The sequence below is a fragment of the Lithobates pipiens genome, unplaced genomic scaffold (assembly GCF_037356315.1).
Source record: "Lithobates pipiens isolate NorthernLeopardFrog02 unplaced genomic scaffold, aLitPip1_a1.2 Scaffold_22, whole genome shotgun sequence".
NCBI lineage: Eukaryota > Metazoa > Chordata > Amphibia > Anura > Ranidae > Lithobates > Lithobates pipiens.
Genome location: NW_027507784.1, coordinates 122,771,263 through 122,797,980, shown reverse-complemented (window position 1 = coordinate 122,797,980; position 26,718 = coordinate 122,771,263). Strand labels below are relative to the sequence as shown.

At 40.9% G+C, this 26,718-nt stretch overlaps 2 protein-coding genes across 11 annotated transcripts in view; one reads left to right on the top strand and one right to left on the bottom strand.

The window, feature by feature from the left end:
• The window catches only part of PRMT2 (protein arginine methyltransferase 2), a 49,058-nt gene extending 41,390 nt beyond the window's left edge, over nucleotides 1-7,668 (top strand). For 2 of the 3 annotated variants that reach the window (XM_077448195.1, XM_077448194.1), the window contains 2 exons: nucleotides 6,161-6,332; nucleotides 6,507-7,668. In XM_077448195.1, the coding sequence (XP_077304321.1) occupies nucleotides 6,161-6,332; nucleotides 6,507-6,539 (205 nt within the window). In that variant the 3' untranslated portion in view covers nucleotides 6,540-7,668. Of the gene's footprint in view, nucleotides 1-6,160; nucleotides 6,333-6,506 lie in introns of those variants that run through there. The other variant, XM_077448196.1, reaches the window with a different exon arrangement.
• Nucleotides 7,242-26,718, bottom strand: part of DIP2A (disco interacting protein 2 homolog A) — a 149,319-nt gene continuing 129,842 nt past the window's right edge. For 6 of the 8 annotated variants that reach the window (XM_077448185.1, XM_077448186.1, XM_077448190.1 and 3 more), the window contains 13 exons: nucleotides 24,551-24,672; nucleotides 23,024-23,135; nucleotides 21,080-21,189; nucleotides 17,214-17,344; nucleotides 15,480-15,648; nucleotides 15,117-15,287; nucleotides 14,903-14,932; nucleotides 11,183-11,244; nucleotides 11,042-11,099; nucleotides 10,334-10,408; nucleotides 9,746-9,920; nucleotides 8,339-8,462; nucleotides 7,242-8,235 (listed from right to left, as the gene is read on the bottom strand). In XM_077448185.1, the coding sequence (XP_077304311.1) occupies nucleotides 7,983-8,235; nucleotides 8,339-8,462; nucleotides 9,746-9,920; nucleotides 10,334-10,408; nucleotides 11,042-11,099; nucleotides 11,183-11,244; nucleotides 14,903-14,932; nucleotides 15,117-15,287; nucleotides 15,480-15,648; nucleotides 17,214-17,344; nucleotides 21,080-21,189; nucleotides 23,024-23,135; nucleotides 24,551-24,672 (1,592 nt within the window). In that variant the 3' untranslated portion in view covers nucleotides 7,242-7,982. The remainder of the gene's footprint in view (nucleotides 8,236-8,338; nucleotides 8,463-9,745; nucleotides 9,921-10,333; nucleotides 10,409-11,041; nucleotides 11,100-11,182; nucleotides 11,245-14,902; nucleotides 14,933-15,116; nucleotides 15,288-15,479; nucleotides 15,649-17,213; nucleotides 17,345-21,079; nucleotides 21,190-23,023; nucleotides 23,136-24,550; nucleotides 24,673-26,718) is intronic. The other 2 variants (XM_077448187.1, XM_077448189.1) reach the window with 1 other exon arrangement.

Genomic DNA, 26,718 nt, shown 5'->3' with positions numbered 1-26,718 from the left:
GTCCTGACTATCTGTTGTGGTATATTAACCATAGGTGTTGTCATTATAACTTCCATAGAGCCATCTGAGCTTATCATCCATTGAGACGTTATCCAATTCAACAGTGGGATCCTGGAAGGATACTTTATTTATACATTTTCATCTCATTATAGTCTAGTACATCCGTTTTACATTTTTTCAGTTTTTTTGCTTGTATTTAAGTATCATATTTCTTTATTGCATCTCAGAGTTCTTTTTCTTTATCCTTGTAGTCCTTAAGGTTGGCAGAGGGTAATAGCTGCGGTTTTATTTTGACTATACTAGCCTCAACCCCTTTCAATTTATACTCTCTTCTCTTAATGATTTTGTGTAGCAGTTCGTTCTCGTTTTTGTTAAAAAAGGAGTACCATTCCTCCATAAGTTCTGTATCATCAATGCTATCATTGTGTTTAATATCCCATCTCAAACTTCTCAGTGTCATTTTAGCATTGATATACATTTCCATATCCCACCATACCCTCAGTTGTTTCTCTATTGTATGTTTTAATTGTTTCATCAAACTGTGCAGATCCTGTGAATTAGTGACTACTTCCTGGTTAAAAATACCTTCTATATCTATATTCCTATTACTCATGTACCAAATATATAGATAGCTGCAGCCCAAATTCGCACCCAAAAAAAGGGGCTCAAGAAAAAACTATTTTAATACTGCACAAAGCCGCACTTAGGTTAACAATCACGGTTGCTGCCTCCCCTAAAACTAAAGCCCTCTAGGGGACTTTAGATATAAAATATTATGTGACAATTGGGGTCAGTGGTGCTTCCTGAGATATACGCATATGTATTAAATCATACCTTAAAAAAACCTCCACGAGGGTTGCAATACAACTCCCCTATAGGTACTCTAACCGAAAAAGGGAGGAGTAACTGCTATATAGTAGGTTCCCCAAAAAAAGAGGACTCCCTCAGTATCCCCTATCAAGAAGTATATATAATAATTATATGCGCAGAGGTATACTAGTTCCCTATAGTAGTATGACCTACTATAAGGGAACCTAAACTATATCAAACGTGTTATAGTAACCCTGTGCACACAATCGTGTAAGTGCTATAATCTATATTTGTGCATGTAATAACCAGGTATCCTAAAAAATAATCAAAAGGTAATAATAAATAATAGATTCCAATAAAATTAAAGTGGACTGATCGGCTGAACAGTGGATCAGTCAATCATCAACAAAAAGCCCAGTGACAAAAACACGCCCCTCTACCAAAGGCGCGCTGTACGTGACAAAATATTATACAGTGCGGCCAGACAAAAAACATGTTCAAAGTCCCATTGTCACCAGTCCAGTGCAGCCAACAAACCACATTTGTGATCACCGCCACAACAGTGCAGTGTTTCCTCTGCCTGCTCTGGGCCCGTTAACGGACCATGTTTCTGCCTAGACCAATCCTTTGCCTGTTTACTGACCATGTCACTGACTGCCCAATCTGCACGTCTGCCTAAATACTTTCCTGCAGAACACCAATACCAACCATCCCCATGCGGACAACTGCACTTCTGAAACACTTTTGTTCTTCCTTACTTTGGCTTCCTGTATTTCCTGGCCAATGAGCAAGGAATTCTTGGGGGCAGCCATATACCAGTAGGCTAGGCTCATAGGAACGGAGACTGCTATAGGTGACGCTACATAGCTATATTCCCAGGCCACTCTTATAGAGGTGACTCTTAGCCTTTGTACACACGGTCGGATATTCAGACGGAAAATGCCCGATCGGACCGTGTTGTCGGATAGTCCGACCGTGTGTGGGCTCCATCGGACTGTTTCCATCGGAATATCCGACCAACAAAGTTTGAGAGCTGGGCTATAAAATTTTCCGACAACATGATCCGATTGGACTTTGTCCGATCGTTTGTAGAGAATTCCGATCATACAAATTGCCACGCATGCTCAGATCAAATTACGACACAAAAGCTATTGGCTACTAGCCGCAACGTAGTCCCGTCGCAAGGCACGAACGTCATCACGTTCCGAACCATCGGATTTTCTGACAACTTTGTCCGACAGTGTGTATGCAACACCACATTCGGACAAAATCCGTCTGAAAAAAATCAGACGGATTTTGTTGTCGGAATGTCCGACCGTGTGTACAAGGGCTTACAGTACATTGGTTTTGATACAAATTGGTTGATTTGTGTGATACACCAGATACAATGCCTGGTACATAATCAGTTCAAACACTGAAAAATTGTCACATGTGGTATCACCATAATAAGCAGCAGGATGTGTTTTGGGATGTAATAAAAATAATTTTCATTGTCTTTCCACATTTTCCAAAAATGAATGGCAAAAAAATTATGAAGTGTTCAAAAGACACACCATACCTCTTAAATACCTTGGGATGTTTACTCTCCAAAATGTGGTCAATTCTGTGGGCGTTTGACAGCAGGGCCTCCAAAAATGTGATATGCAGTCAAGAAACTGGATTGCGTAGTTTATGCCCCTGGAACGCCTGGTGGTGCTCATTGGATTTTGGGCCCTTCTGTGTAGTTAGGCTGTGAAAAATTCTTGCACATGTGGTATCACTAAACGCAGGAGTGTTTTAACCACTTACAGACCGGACCATTTTGCTGGTCAAAGACCAGACCACTTTTTGCAATTCGGCACTACGCCGCTTTAACTGACAATTGCGCGATCGTGCGACGTGGCTCCCAAACAAAATCGACGTCCTTTTTTTTCCCACAAATAGAGCTTTCTTTTGGTGGTATTTGATCATCCCTGCGGTTTTTATTTTTTGCGCTATAAACAAAAACAGAGCGACAATATTGAAAAAAACGCATTATTTTTTACTTTTTGTTATAATAAATATCCCCGAAAAATATATATAAAAAAATTTTTTTCCCTCAGTTTAGGCCGATACGTATTCTTCTACATATTTTTGGTAAAAAAAAAAAAAAAAAAAAAAAAAAAAAAAAAAAAATCGCAATAAGCGATTATGATTGGTTTGCGCAAAATTTATAGAGTTTACAAAATAGGGATATCATTTTTTATTATTTTTTTTTTTACTAGTAATGGCGGCGATCAGCGATTTATTATTGTGACTGCGACATTATGGCGGACACATCGGACATTTTTGACACATTTTTGGGACCATTCACATTTATACAGCAATCACTGATATATAAATGCAGTGATTCCTGTGTAAATGACACTGGCAGTGAAGGGGTTAACCAGGGGGTGGCAGTGTAGGGGTTAAGTGTTCCTAGGGGTGTGTTACTAACTTTTGGGGGCTGGGCTTTCATTTAGTGAACACTGATCTCTGCTCCAATCACATGGAGCAGAGATCAGCCTCACTAGTTGCTAGGCAGAATGGGGAAATGCAGCTGCCCCGTGAGACGATCGTGGGTATGCCCGCGGAGATCGAGTCCGTGGGACCCGCGACCGGACTCACGGGGGTCCCGACCAGCGTGCTCGCGATTGAAGATTGGACGTACCTGTACGCCAATATGCCTGCCCGTGCCATTCCGGCGACGTACACCGGAGTGCGCTGGTCGGGAAGCGGTTAAGGTGTAATTTTAAGTATACCTATACGGTGTGTGTGAAATAACTTGTTGAAAGGACAACTTTGTGAACAAAAAAAATTCTTAATTTTCCCCAAAATTTTGACGAAAAAATGACAACATCAAAACTAACCATACCCATGCTGCTTATTAAATACCTTGGACTGTCTACTTCCATAAAGGGGTCATTTGTACAGGCCTGGTATTTTAGGGACTCAATAAATTAGACAGGCAGGCAGTACATCAGGACTGATCAATTTTCAAATATATATACACACCATAGTTTGTAGATAACTTTCACACAGACTAAATATTATACACTTTTTTTTAACCAAAGAATGTAGCAGAAAATATTTTGGCCTAAAGTTGCAACCCTCAATTCCAAAAAAGTTGTCACACTGTAAAATCATGCAACAATTTGAAAATCTCTAACCATCTAATTTTTAAATTAATGGCAGCAACACATCTCAAAGTTGGGACAGGGCAAAAAAAAAAAAAAAAGCTGGCAAAGTAAAGCTGGATACACACTATACAACTTTTGATGTTCGATTCCCTTTAGATTTATCTTCAGCTATGTAGTGTAAGGCCGGATTCACACCTATGCAGTTTTAGTGCTTTTTGCATTTTGCAGATTTGCACTACCGAACGTGTTCCATAGGAAACAATGTTAAATGGACTGTAGTGCAAATCTGCAAAATGCAAAAAGCACTAAAACTGCATAGGTGTGAATCCAGCATAAGGGTAAGGGCCTGCCTGATTGCATACAAATTGAAAGTGTTTTGGTTTGACCTCCATATTATATGGTATTGGTAAATCTAAAGGAAAAAAATCTAAGGAAAATTCTATAGTGTGTAGCCAGCTTTAGTGGTACTTAAGGAAGCCCATGCAACTAATTAGGATAATTGGCAACAGGTCAGTAACATGATTGGGTATAAAAACAGCATTTAGAGAGTCTGAGTCTATCAGAAGTAAAGATGGACAGAAGTTCACCAATCTGTGAGAAACCACATCTGAATGTAAAATTGCAAAAACTTTAAATATATCATCATCATCAAAAGATTTCAAGAATCTAGAGAAACCTCTGTGCACCAGGGACAAGGCTGAAACGCAATAATGCCGATCTTCGGGCCCTCAGACGGCACTGCATTAAATCAGGTATGATTCTGTGATGGACATCACTGCATGGGCTCAGGAATACTTCCAAAAATCTGTCTGAACAGTTTGCTGTGCCATCCAATCCATCTTCTCTGGGCCAAAGCTCATTTAAAATTGTTTGTTTCAAAGTGGAAAACTGTTCTGTGGTCAGATGATTTGAGTTTTTTTTATATGGGAAGCATGGGTGCTTCACTCTCTGGGCTCGTTATCAGCGCTCAGTTCAAAAGCTTGCATCTCTGATGGTATTGGCAGCTTGCACACCTGGAAAGGCACTATCAATTCTGAAAGATATATTCAGGTTTTAGAGCAGCATGTGCTCAGGCAAGAATGGGACATTTCTCTACCAAAATGCCAGCAACAGTTCTCCGTAGTTCCCAGACACATACAGTGTGTTTTTAAAAAAAGAGGGGATGCTATACTGTGGTAAACATGGGCCTGTCACAAAAAATATGTATGTTCTCAAATTGTACTTTGCCAGCTTTTGTTTGCCCTGACCCAACTTTTTTTAAAGGTGTTGCTGCTGTCAATTTCAAAATGGTACATTTTCTCAGTTTAAACAACTCATATGTTTTCAATTGTGAATACAATATGGGTTTATAGGATTCGTAAATCAATGCATTCTGTTTTTATGTAGATTTGCATAGCGTCCCAACATTTTGGAATTGGGGTTGTATGAATAAAGATTATTTATTTGTGAAATTTTATAACTGAAAGAAACTTTTTTTTCCCCCTCAAAAATCTTAATTTGGGTACAGAGTAATTATCAAAGTGTGTCAGTGTTAAAATCTGAAAAATGTCCTGGGAAGGAAGGGGTAAAACAGTCCGGTCTTGAAGTGGTTACTTTATGGTCAGATTTTAGTTCCCTTGTATTTGCCATTCTTGATGGCCTTTGAGTTACTAGAGGGAAGTGCTCTGATTTAAAGAGTTAATATTTTTTTCTTGTAAATCCTTTTTAAATCTCAATGTGCTGCTAATTGTGAACTCCAATTATGGTCTAAGCTTTAAAAAGGAATATCTAGTAAGTGGTATGATGAGTAATGACTAATCCTAGATATGTTCATTTTCAAAGAAATTCTGTAAGTTGCTTTTGTAAAAATCGATTACCATTTTTGTTGGCGTCAGTGCTAAGTAACAATTTGCAAATAGCTGGACACGTGTGTGACTTTGCATGCTTGATAGTGTTTCCAATATGTCAATGAATGTGGATACCTGAGGATGACATCAGTCTATGAGATCATTTTTTAAAGCAGTGAATGTGATTTTCAAAAACATCCACTGTGGTGAAATCATCACTGTCATTTAAAACATGCTTTACAAATATGTCTCGTGTATGTCATCCAATTCTAGTGAATGCAGGTGAAGTGTATAGGTCCCTATTTTATCATATTTAGATTCATGCACTCCAAGCCCACATCATTTTTTTACTGCATGCTTTATATCAGGTATATTTGTTTTTCTAAGGCTCACTCACTGGAAACATACACTCTTTATGCTGGATGAACCAATACAGATTCACAGAGGAGACAGGGTTAAGGGCTCTGCAGTACTTAACAGGAATCCTTTTTGGAGACGTCACTTATCTGTCACACTCAACTGGTCTATCACTGCGGAATCAGCAACAACAGCACACAATGTGAGTATCTCACACCATAATGAAATGTACATGAAAATATCTGAAGGGAGTATTTGCTGCATTGCCTCCAGGAAGCGGATTGGCTGCTATCAGCAATACAGTTTCCCATCAGTCATATATCCACTCTCAGTGCTGCACTGGGTTAGTAATATTCCATGTTTCTTTTGTTGATAGGTTGGCTGCAAGGTATTTCCAATATGGAGATGAATTTATTTCCATGGGAGTTGCTGAAGGTGTTTGTTATATGAACAAGAAGACACAAGCCGCTTTGGACTGTAATTCACTTAAATTTCAAATATATTACCTGGCAGTTAACGACAGGCAATGTAAAATTGACCGGCTGGTATGAAACTAATAGTCCCAATATATCTTGCCATATTTGCTAACCTAAATGCAGCCTAATTTGAAGAATAGGTGTATTGTTGAAACAGATTATATATTTTTGAGAACCCAGTGCTTGCCTTTTATCTGTAGAAGACATTGGGTATAGGCATCACCACTGCTGTATATAGAACACAGATTCCATGATGGCAACATTAGGATCTCACTTCAGCCAAGAAATTATTGTGGGTGGACCCATACTATATATCAGTGGTCTCCAAACTGTGACCCGAGTGCCTGATGCGTCGATTGGGTCACTATTCCTCCTACTGACACCAACAGAACACTATTCCACTGCCATCTATGATGGGCCACTATTTCTCCCACTGATACCAATGATGGGGCATTATTCCTCCCACTAAAGATTTGGTATTCTTTATGCCAGTTGACAAGACAATTTCTACTCCCAATGGCCACAATCTGGCCCTCTAAAGTCTGAAGGACAATAAACTGGCCCCTTGTTTAGAAAGTTTAGAGACCCCTGCTCTACACCGTACACAAGATGAAATACAAGAAGTAACACAAAACACCTTTTTAAAATGTTTAATGTGCTTTTTATCTTTTTGTAATATCACAGATAACTGTCGGGCTCCTTAGTGCTTAATGATTTTTTTTGTTTTCATTTTTTTGCTATAAAAACTACAGTGTTAAAATTGAAGTGGGTCTCTCCCCTCATCTTCTTGGCCATAGGGGCATGTCCATTAGCCTGATGCACTTAATAAATTATACTGTTTATGTACATAATTACATTCAGTTCAGTGATGAGAAGTGAAGTAGCAGCTCACTTAGGGCTGGTGAACATTCACACTTTGGACAGGTCCACCTTGGCTCAGGGGGAAGGCATGATCACCCCCATAAACTATATATGTAAAAAAAAAAAATGTATGTGCTCAGATTCAAGAAATCCGGAGATTCACATTATTGCATGAAATTGGGCTCTTGTAAGGCGACACAACACAGGAGGCAGGATGTATTGCTGCACAAACAACAGCATTGATGGGGGAGAGGAAGCTACATCCAGTGTCACAGTAAGAGGCAAAAATTCACTAGGTACATTCTCCTCTAGACATTTCTTGGCATTAAAAGGCCCCTTCCTCTCTGTGATTTTGAACATTCCTGGGTGGTGGGAAGACACATCGCCTGAGAAGGAAGACAGCAGCAATCCAGGACCTCAAATAATGGAAGTAATAGTCGGTCAGTCTCCTCTCTCAGCTCTTTCATTACCCAGCTTGTCAAGGGTCAGGCAAGAAGCAACTTATCACCATCATGTTACATGTTATATGCCACATATATAGGATCGAGCTGATCAGCAAGAAATCCATCCCTAAGGTGCATGCGCTGCTTCTCTCCTCGAGAATTGATAGGAATGACACCTGGGTCCACTATGACCACAACACCAACAATCAGGTAGTGCTCCTCCAAGACTACGTTTGTCACAAGAGCCACCAGGTCCAGGGCCTCCTGCTCTGGCCCATCCAGCTCCAGTACAACCACCAGGAGGTTTGTCCATGTGAAGACAGCACTAAATAGAACAGAAAATAAGACAGTAAGTGGACTTGGCCCAAAAGAACAATTCCTATCACATCATGCTGGTTGAGAACTTACTCATAGAATTAAAAACTCACCATTCCGCAATATTTTTGTGAGATCGAATCACAGATGTTTCTATGTCAATGGGATGGTATCTCATACCCCGTAATTCCAATGTTTCATCGAGAGAACCAACCACGTACAAAGCATCGTGCCTCTCTAGGAAAAGAGCAGGGTTCATGATAAAGATTTTCTCTTTAAAGGCATTCTGTACAGACTGTTTGTAATTGCACTTACACTTTGTACAGAGAAGGATACAGTTTAGTAATACCATGATTGTAGATTTATATTATACATTTTCTACAGGCAAAGTGATCAAGAAATCTTTCACTTTTCTAAATAACTTAAAACAATCTGGCTGTTTTTGCTAAATCCTGTTATATTCTTAAAGTGGTTGTAAACCCTTACAACCAACTTTGACCTACAGGTAAGCCTAGATTAAGGCTTAACTGTAGGTCAAAGAAATATCTCCCAAACCTATACAGTTTAGGAGATATTTACCCAAAGACAGCCACCACTGTCTACGGCGCATGCGCCGTAGACAGCGGCGCACTGGGCAGGCTGCAGATTGCGACGATATGCCGCGAGTGTTGGCTCCCGTGCGCATGCGCGGGAGTGACGTCATCGCGGCTCCGGCGAATCACAGCGCCCGGAAGTCGCTCCGAGATCCATGGCAGCGGCGAACAGGAAGACGGAGGACCGCTTCGGGGGCTTCGTTCTCAGGTAAGTTATTCATAATGAGCTAGTATGCTATGCATACTAGCTCATTATGCCTTACAGGGTGTGCTTTTTAAAAAAAACATTTTTTTTGCCTTTACTTCCTCTTTAAAGCTGAACTCCAGCCTGATATAAAAAGGAGACAGAATGGCACCTGGCTGTGGACTGGTAGTAGCCAGTCAAGCTCTGCTGCTGCACGTGTTGACAAAAGGAGATACCAGAGGGAGCCAAGAGATAATGTTGGTGTACTGCTGCTTTTACATTGATCAAATAGCAGACTGGGGGTGTGTTCTTAAACCAGGCAGTGCTGCTACAGTGTATGTTGAGAACATGGTTGTGCTGTCTGGAAGGGGTGGCTGGATCACAACAGCATTCCAATAAAATTTGCTAGGTAAATCAGCTCATATTGGGCATTTCCCAAGTTGTCTGGTGTTCAGCTTTAAAAATAAAATCTCCACTAAACTAATAACACACTGGTGGAAGCTGGAAGTTTTCCTAGTAATCCTCACAAAACTGTCTCATCAGCCCCCTGCTGCTGACTGGCAGAGGTGTCCATCCCGGTTATACCCTAGCCTTTGCTACACATTGAAAGTAACAATTGTTGAGGCTAAGAAAACTCAGAGAATTTCTGTGAAACTAAACAACTGAATGACAATGGAAGAACCATGCTGAATGGTGGTGGTAGGACAGTCTCCAAACAAGTCCTAATTTTCTAACTTCATTACCTCCACTGGCATCCGTTAGCTCTGTTCTTCTGAGAAATCCAAGATATCCAGTCCGAGACCACACAGTCTGAGTGTCCCCGAAGCTGAGCCGTGCATTAAAGTGATCAGCATGCAAAGCCTCCTCACCATACACAGTGTAATAACCATTGGCATTATGTGGGCTGCTCACCCAAACCTATTGAAAAACAAAATTGCCATTATTCCTTATTTTTTAAAAGAGAGAGAAAAAAAAAAAAAAAACTTTTAGCTTAGGGAATGGTTATGATTCCTGTATCCTGTTGGGGAGATTTTCCTTACACTTCCAGTCTCAGAAACACAACAGGAAGTATGAGGAAATTTCTCCAAAGCAAGGAGAAATACCCTCTTATATTGCTCTCTATTGGAGGATTTCCACTCGCCTCCTGTTCTCCTGTCAGTTATAACATTTGGGTTCCCTATTAACTTCTGTACCGGAAAAAACGATCACCGTCACAAATTGAGAGGGTGAATCTCCCCCCAGCAGAGACATATACAGCAATAAACATAACAGCTACTCCCCAAAAAAACTTTTACATACACTACTTTACATGAATGGCCATGTTTACTTGCCTCCCCTAAATGAGAGTCTCCAAGTGGTCCTTTGGTCTCTGTATGTGCAATAATGACTTTCACCCCAGGAAGAATCTGTAAAGAAGCATAAAGGTACTGAGCATGCATGACTATGCTGACAATGGTATACTTTCTAAGTTTTGGATCAAAGCGTGCATGAATCCATGTTTATTGTAGGTTACTGCCTCCTTGTACCCTCAAATTAATCAACAAGAAAACCAATCACATTTACATTTTAGCATAAAAATTAAGTTCATAAACAGTGTGTACCAAATTCTACGGGGATACGTCTAAGCAGGAGTTGGGGGGTAAAGGTGGAGGCAGAGGATCAGGCATCTATTCATGCAGCTCATTTATAATTTTGCAGTTGGGAAGATATTTCAAGCTCTGTATCCTGGAGACAGTCCAGTAACAAAATGTTGTACCTTTGTCATGAAACGTATAACTGCTTTTGCCACTGAGGAACAGGCATACAGCTTAGTGCTGTCCAAATACACCATTATAAAATTATTTCAAGGGGGAAAATTCTTAAAAGATGTATGTGGAATGTAAATTTGTCTATAAACAAATAGCAGAATATGCTGCTTTATTGCTCTCTGTACTTGGACATATCTTTGGACATTTTCCACACTGTTCGTTGGATCCAGCCTTAAAATTATAGGCCATAACCCCAAAGATGGGCATCATAAACTTGGTGTAGAGTCTCACCTTTCCAGATTCCATGAGTGGTAGACTGTGTGGGGAACCTCTCTCCACAAGGCGAACTCTTAACAGACAACCAAATTAATAATTAGACAAAAAAGGTATGGCTGATCATACATAGAAAATTCAGAAGGGCAGAAGTTTTACCTGTCATGGCGTAGAGCCCGCATATCTACATAGACAGTGGTAGGGTCGGGCCCAGCAGTGCCCTGTAAAAATAAAACAATTTATTCTTCTTTGCAAACAATAGAATTATTCAAAATGATTAGGTGCTGGAGCTGCCATGCAGGTGAGAAGCTATACACACACAAGTCTAAAAAGCACATGGTGTGTAATCTGGACAAACACAAAGCTTTTCTGTATTAACTATTACCTCCAATTCTGTGTAGAAATATCAATCATTAGTGTAAAAGTGTTCCGTTTTTAAAAACTACCATCTTATGTTCAGGCCAACTCTACCACAAACGGATATTTCAGATTTGTATAGTTGCCGGTAGACTGAATCACATGCTGGCTTTTTATATATCTCATAATCTCCTGAATACATTTAACCACTTAACGACCAGCGCACGCCGATGTACGTCCTATTTTTGAAGAGGGATATCTCGGTAACGACAGCAGCTGCTGCCACAACTGAGATATCCATCTCCTTAGGCACCGGTCGTCTGTACAATAACAGTGGTCTTCACTATCGGCAGCAGGAGAGGTGCCACCCTCCTCCCGCCGCTTACCGGAGCCGTCGGTAGTGGCGGAGGCAATCAGGTCCTCTTCCTAGCTGGGTATGGAGACGAGTGAGGATAAGACGGCCCCCACTCGTCTCTGTACCATAGGAAGGCGGAAGCAACGTCAAAACGTCACTTCCACCCATATCTCTTAAAAGGTATATTTTTTTAATGCCATCTTTTCAAATGACTTTTTTTATTTCTTTTTTATTTAATTTAAGTCCAAATATGAGATCTGAGGACTTTTTGACCCCAGATCTCATATTTAAGTGGACCTGTCATGCTTTTTTTCTATTACAAGGGATGTTTACATTCCTTGTAATAGGAATAAAAGTGATAATTTTTTTTTTTAAAACAGTGTAAAATTAAATAAAATCAATTAAAATAAATAAGAAAAAAAAGGCTTTTAGAAAACACCCCGTCAGGACGAGCTCGCGCGCAGAAGCGAGCGCATACGTGAGTAGCGCCCGCATATGAAAACGGCGGTCAAACCTCACATGTGAGGTATCGCCGCGATCGGTAGAGTGAGAGCAATAATTCTAGCCCTAGACCCCCTCTGTAACACAAAAAATGCAACCTGTAGAATTTTTTAAATGTCGCTTATGGAGATTTTTGAGGCTAAAAGTTTGACGCCATTCCACGAGCGGGCGCAATTTTGAAGCGTGACATGTTGGGTATCAATTTACTCAGCATAACATTATCTTTCACAATATAAAGTAAATTTAGCTAATTTTACTGTTGCCCTATTTTTTTTTATCAAAAAAGTGAATTTTTTCCAAAAAAAGTGCACTTGTAAGACCGCTGCGCAAATACGGTGTGAAAAAAAGTATTGCAATGACCGACATTTTATTCTCTAGGGTGTTAGGAAAAAAAACAATATAAAATGTTTGGGGGTTCTAAGTAATTTTCTAGCAAAAAAAAAACAGTTTTAAACATGTAAACAGAGGCCTGGTCCTTAAGTGGTTAAGGAACATCTAAACAAAAGACATTCAATATTTTTTTCCTTTATAAAGTGGTCACAGCCTGCAGAATAAAGCCCTGCACACACGGGAATAATGCCGGGCGACATCGACTGGTTCAATAAAAACCAGCTGACATTCGGCCTGTGTGTAAGACAGGCTTCTGTTGGATGAGCATGCTGGAAAATCAGCAGCCAATCAGCTCCAGATCAGCACTCTCAGCCAATGGCGGAGTGTTCTGGTGGGGGGCTGTCCCCATCAGAACACAACAGCTCAGTGGGGAAGATCGCGGTACTAATGTCAGATTATTAGTACAGTGGTTCCGACCGGAGCTGATAGTTTTTTATTTTTTTTGGTCAACCCGCTGGGTTGAACGAAAATAAAACTCAGTGTTACCAGTCTTTAGACACTTGGGCAGAATATACAGGATTCATTTTCTTCCCTTCAACCAGCAGATTGAACAAAAGAAAATTAAATTATCTCATCCACACATTCAAAATAGATTCGGGAATCCCTCCTGCAGAGCTATTCCCCACCACCAGAATACACTCATCAGCTCCGCTAGCTAGATATATAGCCTGGGGCACTGATCGAGGGAACATTTTCCAGCAGGCTGGTTGTAAAGAAGTCGAACAAGTGATCACCAGTCTGCCAATAGATGGATCCAAACCTGAACAGTCCCTGCTGACCCGGACAAATTTGGATCCATCGATTGCCATTTTTGCTCTCTGTGGGGAAGCATTAAAGGATGTCTTTTTTTTTAAATAAATAAATTAGGGCTGTTACTGATTAAAGTTTTTGCGTTCGATTAATCAATTTTTTCTTTAATCGAATAATCTATTAATTTTGATTAATTATAACACACATACAGATCCAACTACCTTTGCAACTCTGCATTAGTCAGTGGTAAATGTGGTATACACTATATACAATCACCCAACACTAGTTAGTTTCCACAATCCATTACTTAACTTCACAGTTCACACAAATACATTTTAAATTCAAACTGTAGCACTGACGTAAGTAATTTTTTTCCACAGTAGCGTGACAATCCCTCCACCTCCGGTCTAACTAATCACTCTCACCTTATGGCATGGACCCCTGTGCAAACAGGTGGTCATGCAAGCGGGTATCAAAAGGGATAACACGGACCATAAACTTCTCTCACGTCTCCTTAGATCTCAGCAAGGACGCCAGGTCATGAGTAGAAAGAAAATATCTAAGTGCTCACTGCTTAAGTATAAGATTTAATTTTTGTGTTCAAACACAAACTACTCACATAAAGATGATAAAAACACAGCATGTAAAGCCGTCAATCATGCTAGTTCCATAGGGCAGCAGCGGGTGACGCCATGCATAGCTCCTCCCTTGCACGTGTTACGTTCAATCAGAACTTTGACATCACTGGACTCCTCCCCCCTTCCCTTCGTTAGCAGACAAAGGCACTTGGGGAAGGGGGGAGGAGTCCAGTGACGTTGATGTCTTTGACGTCACCAGATCTCCGACGGAAATCCCTGAAGCCGGCAGAGGCGAGTACCGATCAAAAGAATTTTGATTGATCAAAAAAATTAATCGAGGAATTAATCTTTAATTACCACAGCCCTAAAATAAATGCACATCTTTTTTGCAAAATTGTACATTTATTATTTTTTTATTGGAGCCTGGAAAACATTTTACCCAGCAGATTGTGGATGCTATGCAGGGCTCTTGCGGATTCATACGATCATACCTCATACAAGCATTCAGTTACACAATGACAAGATATTTCAATAAACTACCACAGCACTCAACAGCGCCGTAGTAGTTCATTGAGGACTACAACCCGACAGCCAAAAAAACTGTATACTTCAGGATGTCTGCTTTCAGAAAATATATGTTTTGTGGGTTTTATGCAATATTCAGGCCTAAAATGATTTTTATAAATGTTAAAAAAATGGTCCTGGCAGCGAAATAGTTGAAGGGTAATCTTTCCACTGAGTCTCTGAAAGATAAAAAGCTGGCATGTGATACCAAATACCAGCATCTACCTGTAACAATATCAGTTTTGGCTGCAGTTGGCCTTTAATGACTTCAGATCCCGCTGCAGTTCCTGTGCAGACACACACTTCTGTTGCACTGCCCAGCGGAGCCCAGAGCAAAGCACGCTGCACTTAGCATGTCAGCTTACATACATGCAGACACCATACCTGGTCAGCAAGCTTGCCCAGTCTGTTGGGCTGAAAGAGGAACCACAAAGAAAAGTGAGAAATGGAATGGTATGATAGCAAGAGCGGGAATAAACAGAGGTTGAGGAACTTGTCTGAGCTCAGAAGTGTACATGACCACCCCTTCATGAACATACATGAACTAAAATGATAAGCTTCACACAAAGCATATAAATTGCCATCACAGAACTCCTACCTGTAAACAGATGGCCACATTGACCCGACAGCCGAACGTGGTGCTCACAGCCCTGGTGGAAAGTCCCAAGTCCTTGAATAACTTTGAGAACGACTGTGTAAGTGCGATACGTGGCCGTTCCTCCGCTACCACCATGCATGTTCGCACACAAGACAGATTCACACCTCGGGACTGGGCAAGGGAAAGAGGATCAGGAAGGAAATTTAGGATTAGCAAAATAATGGAGAACAAGGCAAAAAACAAAAGGCTAAATGATACATGGGGAAAGCCTAAGGGAAGCACAGAAGGAAGAAGGAAATTGGGAAACAACAAGTGGGTAAATACTCATCAAGACATGTACTTCAATAATAACTGAGTATGTACCTTCAATGTGCCCGTCTGTGTGCCCAGGCCTCTGGTACACATTTCCATGACAGAGTACGAGCAGAAGGTGACACGTACTTTGTACTGACTAACTGCACTAAGCCACAGGGATGCATTGCTCTCCAGCTCCAGAGGAGGCACGAGGATGGACTGGTGACCAGAATAAATGCTGCATAAATGGCAAAGGAATATTGTTAAGGAAGAACATTGGTATAGTAGAAAAGCACGTTATTGCTATAACAGAGAGTGAGAGAGATCACTAACTGCAACAAATTGACTTTTTTCCATAATTTCCTTGCAGTGGGACATAAGTCGATATGCAGGCCAGAATCTAAACTCCTATAAAACCCTTGTGTATGTACATACACATGCAATTAAAGTATATCTAAGGCCAAAACATTTTTGTTTTTAATAGAGCACCGAAGTGTTAACTTCTGTTTATGACCTGTCCTGAACATACAATGGGAAATGAGGGACATTTCTCCAAGTGAGGAAAATCCCCTATGAGCTGTGACTGGTACAAATGTCCCCCCCCGTCCCCCCCCCCCCGTCCCCCATGAAACATTTCCCCTCACCTCCTGCTCTGGTGACAACTATAAACTTTTGTATCCCCCCCTTTCTGTCCTGGTGACAGCAGCCATCTGGAATAATAGCACAGTTGAAACTCCCCAGCAGGGTCAGAGATTGCAATAAACACGGAAAAACATCGTTTTGGCTTTAGATACATTTAATATCTTGCTGACAGTACAGCTTATATGTACACAAGGGAACAAATGTAGATTTAGGCTTTTCTAAACCTAGGTTTTAGATGTGGTGGCTGCATTCGTTTATCTTTTTTTCCTTTCCTCCTATATTTTTACCTGGTAATCTTAATATAAACACACTTCCTTTGGCCCTACTTACACCTGCGCAATGTGATTTTTACAGTTTTTTTTGTTTATTTCTACACAAGCATAGGGAAGTCCATTCACTTGAATGGGCTGCCCTACGCACAATAATCCCACCAAATCAGCTCTTGCGCTTTTTTTTAGCGGTGAGCCTTGTGTGACTGTTACCCACATTTGGGTTGCCATTGCACCATTATCACAATGTCCGTTTCTATGCACATTCTCAGAGCGCCAAGGTGTGAATGCAGCCTTAGTGCTACACTAATTTCTTCACTGTATCCATGGAAGATGTCATGTTTAGCACACAGGATATACTTCAAACGTGTCTGCCTATGTACATCTCCATTGCATGGTGGATTGGTTTTTCTAGCACCTTACACAAGAAAGGTGTGGCTGTCTGTGTTTACAGCTCATAAGAAAGACATGCACACTGCATATCTAGCAAAATCAACAGGAATTTTCTTTACTTGCTGAAAATGTTCCTAACTTGAAAAAAATCAAAACTAATGCAGCCACCACAGCTAAAGACTTGTAAGATGCAATATATCAAAATGATTGCGTTTTGTTTTGGATATGCTTTAATTTTTTTATTTTATCTATATTTACATAGATTAGAACAATTCAAATACAACATGCTGAGAAGGAGAAATAATTTCACACAAGCCAATCAATGTATGTTTTGACAACCAGATTGGCCCAGTCGAATCCGCCTGTCCGTTTTTCAGGTGGATCCGAGTTTGCCACCCATTGACTTTTTTTACATGATTATTCAGCCGTGTAATGTCTACCTATACAGCATATATGCAACAGGCAAAGAGGATGATTAGTCAGAAATAGGACCCTTTACCTGCACAAACACCAAAGGGCAAATCCTAAGCCACAGTATGGATCTAGGCAGATAGCAATTTGACGAGATGGGTACAATTCACATTGCAGCTTAATGGACCGACATAAGGCACTGCAGGCTGAATGAGACATCTAAAGAAGAGGGAAAAAGGCTTATTAACCGTATACATTATAAGAACATATATGTAAAAGAGAAGTAAAAAGGTATGATTGAGGTCGAAGTTTAAATGTAGAAAAAGTCCAGCTCATGACAATTATTATTTTAGCTTTAGATAGAGTGAAAAAGAGATACATTTTCTGTAAAGTTTTTGTATTTCTGTCTGTGACCCCATTAGAGTTCTTCCCTCTCTTTCTTTGAGCCCTTTCACACTGGGGCGTCGGAACCATTGGCAGTAAAGCTCCGGTATTTTTAGCGGGGCTTTACCATCGTTTTTGCTGGGTTTTTCGGTCGCTAGTGGGGGGCTTTTAACCCCTGCTAGCGGCTGAAAAAGGGTTAAAAGGGCCTGCAAAGCGGCAACGCTTTTCCAGCGGTTCTGCATCAGTGCCCATTCAGTTCAATGGGCAGGAGTGGCGTATACACCGCTCCAAAGATGCTGCTTACAGGACTTATTTCTATCATCCTGCCAGCGAACTGCTCCAGTATGAAGGGCTTTCACACTGGAGAGACGCTTTACAGGTACCATACAGGCGCTATTTTTAGTGCTGTAGTGCCTGTAAAGTGCCTCAGTGTGAAAGGGGTCTTAGTGACACCCATACAAGAAATGGGGGGGAGGTTATGTGTCTCAAAGACAAGAAAGCATGGACAGCTCTGATTCCTCCTGTATTCAATTGTATTATAACTGTACTGTCTGCCCTTATGTTGTAAAGCACTGCGCAAACTGTTGGCGCTATATAAATCCTGTATAATAATAATCTCTTCCTAAAGAGATTTTCCTCTGTTCAGGGGAAATTGTTTACCAGAGAAGTGAGAAAATCTGCAAGGAGGAGACTGACAGAAGCAATGATTCTAGCATTCCTTTACTTAAAGTGGTTGTAAACCCTATTCATGAAATTTGAGCTGGGCACATATATCTGTAGTGTTTACTTATCTCTCTCCAAAGCCTTGGATCCCCTGTCTTTCTGCCAAGCTCTCCACCATGGGAGATTAAAGCAGCTTTAAATTTGTGTAAGGGAGGGTGCTTAGAGATAGATAAGCAGAGAGCTGGTCTATTCACAGCACAGTTCTGCAAGTTTCTTCATTCCTCATGTGGGGGGGGGGGGGGTGCCTTTCCTCCAATCAGCTCACACACAGTGTATTCCCAGACTCCCCTCCCACTGCTGAAACAGGAAAAAAGATTTATAACACAATGAGCACTTTCTAAAGAGTGTAGAAAGTTGAAGACAGCAGATATACATGTATGTAGGGAGACTTGTTTCATCTTGGTGTATCATCTGAGGCTGTTCCTTTCACTGGGTATAGGACAAGGTGTACATCCACTTTAACTTTAAGTGTATTTTTACGCTTGCAGTCAAATTTGAGAACATTTCTTACTTTTTAGATGTTTTCTTAAGCCAGCCATAGACGGTTAAAATCTTGGCTGGTTCAGCTGGGACTGGCCGAGATTCAAACCATGTATGGGCAAACTGAATTTACCGAATAACCCTTCGGTACTAATCAGTAATCATGCATTCTCCTGGCGGGAACAGCTTCCCCTGCTGGGAGAATGGCTCAACGGGAGAAATCCCGCGTTTGCAGGAAAGAAAATCGCTCTACTGGCTGGCTTTAGGAGAAGCTGTCATAGCTGACTGCAAGCATTTCACAATGAGTCTAATGGCTAATCAAGGCTAATGACAGACTGAATCTCCTCTCACTTAAACACAATGCAAGATGCCCAACCCTTTGTTAGGACAGACAGAAGTCATATGTGGATCAAACTTATAGTGCGATCCGCCAGCACAATACAAACAGGGTTAATTATAGCAAACTGCTACCCAGCTCCCTCAAACAAAAAAAAAAAACAAGTTGGAGTTTTCAGTGCTGGAGTGAGAAAAGAGCAACTCGAATGGTAAGCAGCATTTTTTTTTTATAGTTCTACTATGTGAATACAAACATGTAACAAATATAAAAAAAAAAAAAAAAAAAAAGGTGTTATACCAATTTGGCAGCAAAGGTGCAAATACACTTCATATAAATGATTTGTACTTCTGTCTATACTGCTGTTAGAGTGATTTCCCCTCATTTCCGGTCCTGGGGACAACCTTTTTACCAGACAAATGAAGGAATGTTTCCCACAGAGCTCCTGACAGCAGTAATGTGTGCCATGAATTTTAATCCTTCCCCAATGTATCCCAAATTAAAACTAGGTTTTGGCCATAGAAACACTTTAAAGTGCAACTCCGGGAAACCTAAAACCCTCAGTTGAACTGGGGATACATCCGCACTGCGAGGGCTAACTGTTTTCTATGTCTGGGGAATAGTAAAGTGCTTTCACTTACCTAATCCTCCTCTTTCCTGACAGATGGCTTTTCCCTATGCTCTGGCAGTGGATTGTTCCTTGGCTTCCTCATGTCCAAAGCAGGGCTATGGTCCCTTCATCAGCTTTAAAGGAGGTCATAGAATCTTAGCCTGCCTGAGCATAGGGGAGTAGAGGCTACAGGGACCAATCTAACAGTCTAGGACAGGGGTAGGCAACCTCGGCCCTTCAGCTGTGGTGAAGTCCCACGAGACATTGCAAGACCCCGACTATCACAGGCATGACTCCTAGAGGCAGAGGCATGATGTGGGTGCCAAGGTTGCCTAACCCCGCGTCTTCAGGAGCGGAGGATTGGTTAAAGCGGTAGTAAACTGCATCCAAAGAAAAAATAAATAAAAATAAAATCGGCCTGGGCAGTTTAAAGTGATACTAAAGTCTGTTTTTTTTTTTTTTTGCCTAAAAATAGCAAACCTGTTATACTTACCTGCTCTGTGCAGTGGATTTGTATAGAACAGTCCCTTTCCTCCTCTTCTCAGATCTTTCTTTGGCACTCCTGGCCCCTCCCCCCGATGAGTGCCCCCACAGAAAGGAGATGAGCCTTAGCTCCATGTGCCCATTTAGACACAGAGCCCCGGCTAGGCCCCTCCCCCTCTCTCTCCTCATTGGCTCACTGACTTTGACAGCAGTGGGAGCCAATGGCACTCCGCTGCTGTCTCAGCCAATAAGGAGGAGAGTCTCGGGCAGCCGAGTCGCTCCTGCAACATCACTGGATAGAGATGGCCTCAGGTAAGTATAAGGGGGACTGGTGCACACAGATGGTTTTTTATCTTAATGCATAGAATGCATTAAGATAAAAAAAAGCCTTCTGCCATTACAATCCCTATAAGTCATAATGTGCTAGTATGCATAGCACATTATGACAGACTTATCTGAAAAAGAAGCCCTACGGTGTGGGAGTCGCTGTTTACGGCACAGCTCTGAAGAGTGCATGCGACCGATGACACAAATGACTACATCTGAAGTAAATATCTGCTTACCTATAGGTTAGCCTTGTTGTAGGCTTACCTATAGGTAAAAATCATACATAGGAGTTTAATAAACTTTAAGTAAAAGTGCTTTACTGGGTCCCCTAGACAAAAAAAGCTGTTAACCCTTGCAGTGCAGGCAAAGCCACACTGCAAGGAAGGATTTTTAGATTTCCTAGAGTTCAGCTTTAAAATCAGCCCCCTCTCAATTCTTCCAATGAAACAATACAAATAAAAGGTAAAAGGACTGACCAAAGTATATACATGAATGTGAGCTTAATCAGCGGGGATAACAGAGTGGGGGCCTTACAGCTGGTTTGTGTCATTCCTAGAACCACTGAGGGGGTATACTGGTAAACCAACAAAACATGTCCATCTTACTGTCCCACCTTCACTCCAGCCAGGATTCCGGTAGTAGACACACTGAAATCTAAATAGGCCAGAGTTTCCGGTGATGTTGGCCGAAACACACGAGCTATTTTCTTTTTGGGCATATCTTCTGCAGAAACAAAGGAAAAGCAACAGCAAGCATTAGTAAATACTGTATTCCCCCTCTGAACAGACAGATACTTTGTATAAAAGTATCAGCTGATAAATACACATGGCATGATATTCACAGCAGCTTTCACAGTGAATAAAGGTAAATTATTTTAAAGAGGAACATGGTGAATTTTCTCAATTAGTAAATATTTTGCCTACTTTTACCACTCATGTGAATCCAGCCCCAACGTGAACTTAAGATTTGCCCATGCACAATGAAGCTGCAGGGATGCTTTAATTCTGTTCCCTGCAGCTGCTTATGCTCACATCACTACCCCTTTACTCTCTTTGCTTTTGGAATAGAATAGGACAAGCTAATCCCTGGGTAAAACTCCAAGTTGGTCTTAGTGCTTATACAGGTCTGGAGACCCTTTCCAGTGGCGGGTGCTTGAGCAGCCAATCACTAAGCAACAGCAATGTAACATTAAAGGAAGAGGAGTGAGTCACATGCACTGCTATAAAAAGAAGTATTGGGCGAACAAAGCTGTGGGCAGCAAAGGGAATGGAATTAGCTGCAGGGGCTTGCATGGACATAGCAACCATTTACTTTAGACTGTGCTTAGTCATTACTTAATAGTCTCACAATCCAGAAGTTTTCAATCAGAATGGGTGATCAAAGTAGCATGGACAAGCACATGGTAACCCACAACTATAGATCTCAGATACAAAGTAATTGGACAAGTCATAAAACATTGCTCAATAGCTCCATACACTCCCCTATCCTTAGATAAGGTAAACTTTGTGACCCACAACAAAAATTACAGGTGCCTCTTAAGGCTCCACCAGGTCCCCTACATGACAAACTGCTAGGAGAGCTGATGAGGACAGAGCTCATCCCAGCTCAAAACATCTAGTAGGGAAAGAAAGTTCTAAAAGTTGCAAATCACAGAAAAACCCTGTTAGGAGGTGTATGACAGCCTCAGCTCAATTTTGGACAATTTAAAATACTTAAGAGACAGTCTTTGCGATCTCTACCTGAGGGTCCATATATAACCCTCAGGTAGAGATCGCAAAGACTGTCTCTTAAGTATTTGAAATTGTCCAAAATTGATTGGGTTCTCACCTGTAGTTTAATACTGCGATTTTAATTCACTTTTTTAATTTACTAGATTTTATCCTCTCTCTTATTCTCATTTTATTGTATTAGGCACTTCATGTATGCTATTGTATTAATGTGCTACTGTTAATGTCATATTGCGAGTGACCACACTGATATCCAATCAGCAGGCCCCATTTCTGACCTATCAGCACAGTTCACTGACCACAAAAGCTTAGCCCTACCACAGCCTACGTAGGCCTGAACAAGGAGCGTAGCTCTGTAAACGCGTCGCCTATTGGCTCTAATTTCCAGAAGTGACCTCATCCTCCTGGTCGTCAGCGTGCGTTCCACCGATCGGAAGTGTCAGCAGTGAATGACCCAGCTCTCTTTCCGGACACTCACCGCTACCCAGTACATGGAAAGGATACACTCCCCGGACATCCGGCAGTACATGCCTATACCCCTGATACTGGTTTAATTAAAATACCATTTTACTTATTGCATTTATTGCTGTTTAATTCCCAGATTTGTTTTCTATAATCTTTATTTATTCCTTTTTCTTATTACAATCATTAACATATAACCAACAAACATGAAGAAAATAATAAAGGGGGGGGGGGATTTAATGTCCACTGTGCTGCAATTAACCCATGGTTCCCATTTGATTTTATACTGATAACATTAATATACTTCAAAAGACAGCAAAAAATCAAAGAGATAAGACTCCAATGAAAGAGTATGAAATATTATTTACCAGTGTCGAGAATGGTTGGCCATGTTTTGACGTCTACAGCCGCAGCAGCTTCTTTTGACTTGAGCAGACGCATTATTGCTTGTGTAGTAAGAATACAGGCAGACTTACTAACCTGCACATAGGAGAAATATACAATGCTTGCTTACATAGGAATTAACACACATTATCCATGCATAGTGTATGCACCAAATTAAATCCCCATAACCAAATAATCTTAAACCAATCCTGAACTGAGAGCAGGGAGGAGACCGCCATTGCCAACCTTTTAAACATTATTATTTTCTATGGCTGTAATGCAGTTAATGGCCTTGAACAAGCATGGAGATTAGGGATCCTAATGTGCACCCTTGTTGGTGACTGTAAATGTACTACTACTCTTATTTCCCTCAGTATATGTTTCCATTAAAAGGAATCTGTCATGAAAAGTTGCCATTGTTGGCCTTTCCTGAAAATGTAAATTTGCCTGGCTATCTTACTGACCCATTTTGAAACACTGACATGAAACAAATATGCAGAGAATGACTTCCGTGTTTGATACTAAATTCCTGATCTCTATACTTGTTCTGGGTCAGTAATTCCAACTATTGAAAGTGGAGGATGAGCATGACAGCCAAGCAACTCGTTTTTTTTATGAGGTCAAGCAATACCACCTGTTTTTCTCTCTTAACAGATTTTACTTAAGGAGAGCAATTTAGCTGTGCTTCATTCCCAAATAAAAGTTAGATTGGTCTATGTTACTGGTGTGTCAAATCGTGGCCTTACATACAGTATGACATGCAATTCTAAAAAGCATTATTGATGGCTTTTTACTTTGTACATGACACACTCTTCTAGGCATAACCAGCAGTCAGTTATGTCATCTCGCTAAAACTTTTTGTTTTTTTTATTACATGCAGTAAATCAACAAAACTGAAAATGTTTAGTGCTGTGCAGTGCCATTTTTTGGCTAGTTCATAATGTCTGTATGTGTTTTTAGGAAGTCATGTGGAATATTAGCCTTGTCTATAGGACACTAAGCCTTGTTCAGTAAACTGTTCATTCAACATAACAAATCCAGTTTCTTCCAGTCAGACCAATACAGGATGAATTCTCATTGGTTGCCATGGGTTATTGCCCCTTTATGACTTAAAAGTTCTTCATTAAACGATTACAATTACTATACTATTTTTTGGTTTTCAGCCAAGTGCATCTTGAATTTTCAGTTTCAGCACTGGAATTTTCATTTCAGTGCAGCACTTGTATAAAACACATGTCCACACAGCTAATGTGCCAAAAATGTCCATTGCCTGAGCTGTCATTTCCCATCTAAGATATGTAGAGGGAGTGACTTGCATAGGAGACGAGGAGGCCAGACCTTCAGCCAAGAGTAATTGCAACTGTTTCAATGTGAAGAGGTAGCTCTGGAGGAAACCACTATTTGGCAACTGCATATTTTTGATACATTTTCCTACTGAATCAAATGATTTTAAATTAGGATATTTTATCAACTGACAGGTCTTCTTTATACCCAGCCTAGGTTGCACTCACCTCAACAATCATCTTGACGGTGGGCAGAGTTGTTGTAAGGTTTTGCGGGTGTGGAGGGCGCACAGTGATAGGAATACATCCAGCATATAGGCAACCAAAAAACGTGGCAATAAGGTCAATGCCTAAGGGAAATATACAAATATGCATAGTCCAAAGTCTTAACACACCAAACCTTTAAGAAAAATTCTATGGAAAATATAATTTTAAACTGGTCACACGACATACCATTAATTCAATTTTATTTGCACATGTAATTTAAAATTTTTGCAGAGAGCTGAAAGTGTAAGCTGTCTTCTTCTAGACTTTTTATTTAAAACATTTTTCACTGCATCTGACCTGAAGCACTCCCAAAAGGCCAATAAAGAAAATGCACCCTTACCCCATTCTTAAATCACACAATGCAATATCTGGAGGACAAATTAGCAGGTCCAGGTCTAAATCACATGGAAGCCAAGAAGAGGGGCAGGTCAATACAAAAAAGGGCCTGTGAGGATAGGCAAATGCAGCCTTCACCTAAAATCTGACATCATTGTGAGACGCCTCTGATATCATTCAGAGTTTGACAGGTGAATCTGACCTGCCATTCACCTAATTCTGAGATGCATTTAAACTGCTTCAAGCTGCATTTGCATTCCTATTTGCTCGTATGGTAAAGAAGAAGCTCTGACGTGATAAGCCGCTTGGCAACACATGGCTTAACACTGATGAAGCTGGTATTTATCTAGGTGCCTTGGGACAGCTTAGCTCAGGGGCAGGCAACCTCTGTACTTTAGCTGTTGTGGAACTACAAGGCCCATGATTCAGATTCAGACTCATGACTGACAGCCACAGGCATGTCTCCAAAAGGCAGTGGCATGATGTGATTTGTAGTTTCATCTCAGCTGAAGTGCTTAGGTTGCCTACCCCTGGCTTAGATGCATGGACTCATATTTAAAGAAAAGGCATGTTCTCACACCAAAGAAGTGCTCTGTTAAAAGTCGATTTTTTTTATTTTATTCATTCTGGATACAGTGAGGGAGGGAAAGAATCTCTGGCAGTTTTTTTTTGTGTCCCTATGGAGAGATTTTCCTTAGGTTCTTGTCCCACAGCCAAAACAGAAAGAGAGGAATTCGCTCCAAAAAAGCGAATCCCTGGTTGAGACCAAGTATATTCGTTAGAAGACTTCCCCTCTATTACTGCTCTGGTAACAACCCAAACATTAGGAGTTTCTTGATATTCCACACGCCAGATAAAGAAGACGAATATTCCTAACGGGACACAGACAAAAAACCCTAGCAGGGCATCTAATCCCTTTCCACCCTACCCCACCCTAAAAAGAAAAAAAAAAAAAAAAAAGTTGCCTTTAGTTATACTTTAAGCTTTCCTCTATTTTGTGATAGCAACGCTATTCTGTACTTGACTAGAGTAGTTCTTTCAACACCATAGAAAAAATAATAAATTGCTTATGGATTCCCACATGAAGAACCCTTACACAGGGACAGTGGTGCCTATTCAGCCCGATTGCCAGCGTATTTCCTCTGCCCAGGCAACCTAACTTGTAGAATTGCCATTCCCTGCAATTACAGCTGTAAGTCTTTTTGGGGATGTCTCTACCAGCTTTTCACAGCTAAAGAGTGAAATTTTGCCTATTCTTCTTGCAAAATAGCTCAAGCTCTGTCAGATTGTATGGAGAGCATCAGAACAGCAATTTTCAAGTCTTGAGCTTAGTTTGCTGTATGTTTAAAGTCATTATCCTGCTGGAAGGTGAACCTCTGCCCCAGTCTCAAATTTTTTGAAGACTAACATGTTTTCTTATAAGATTGCCCTGTATTTTGGCTTCAGCCATCTGCCCATCAGCTCTGACCATCTTCCCTGTCCCTGCTGAAGAAAAGTATTCCCACAACATGATGCTGCTGCCACTACCATGTTTAACGGTGGGGATGGTGTGTTCAGGGTGATGTGCAGTGTTAGTTTTCCACCACACATAGCATAGCATAGCATAGCCAAGAGGCGATTCAGTTCGCATTGTGCGCTATACAAGTATTTCATTCATTCATTAATTTTGCTTTTAGGCCAAAAAGTTCAATTTTGGTCTCATCTGACCAGAGCACCTTCTTCTACATGTTTGCTGTGTCCCCCACATGGCTTCTCGCAAACGGGACTTCTTATGGCTTTCTTTTAACAATGGC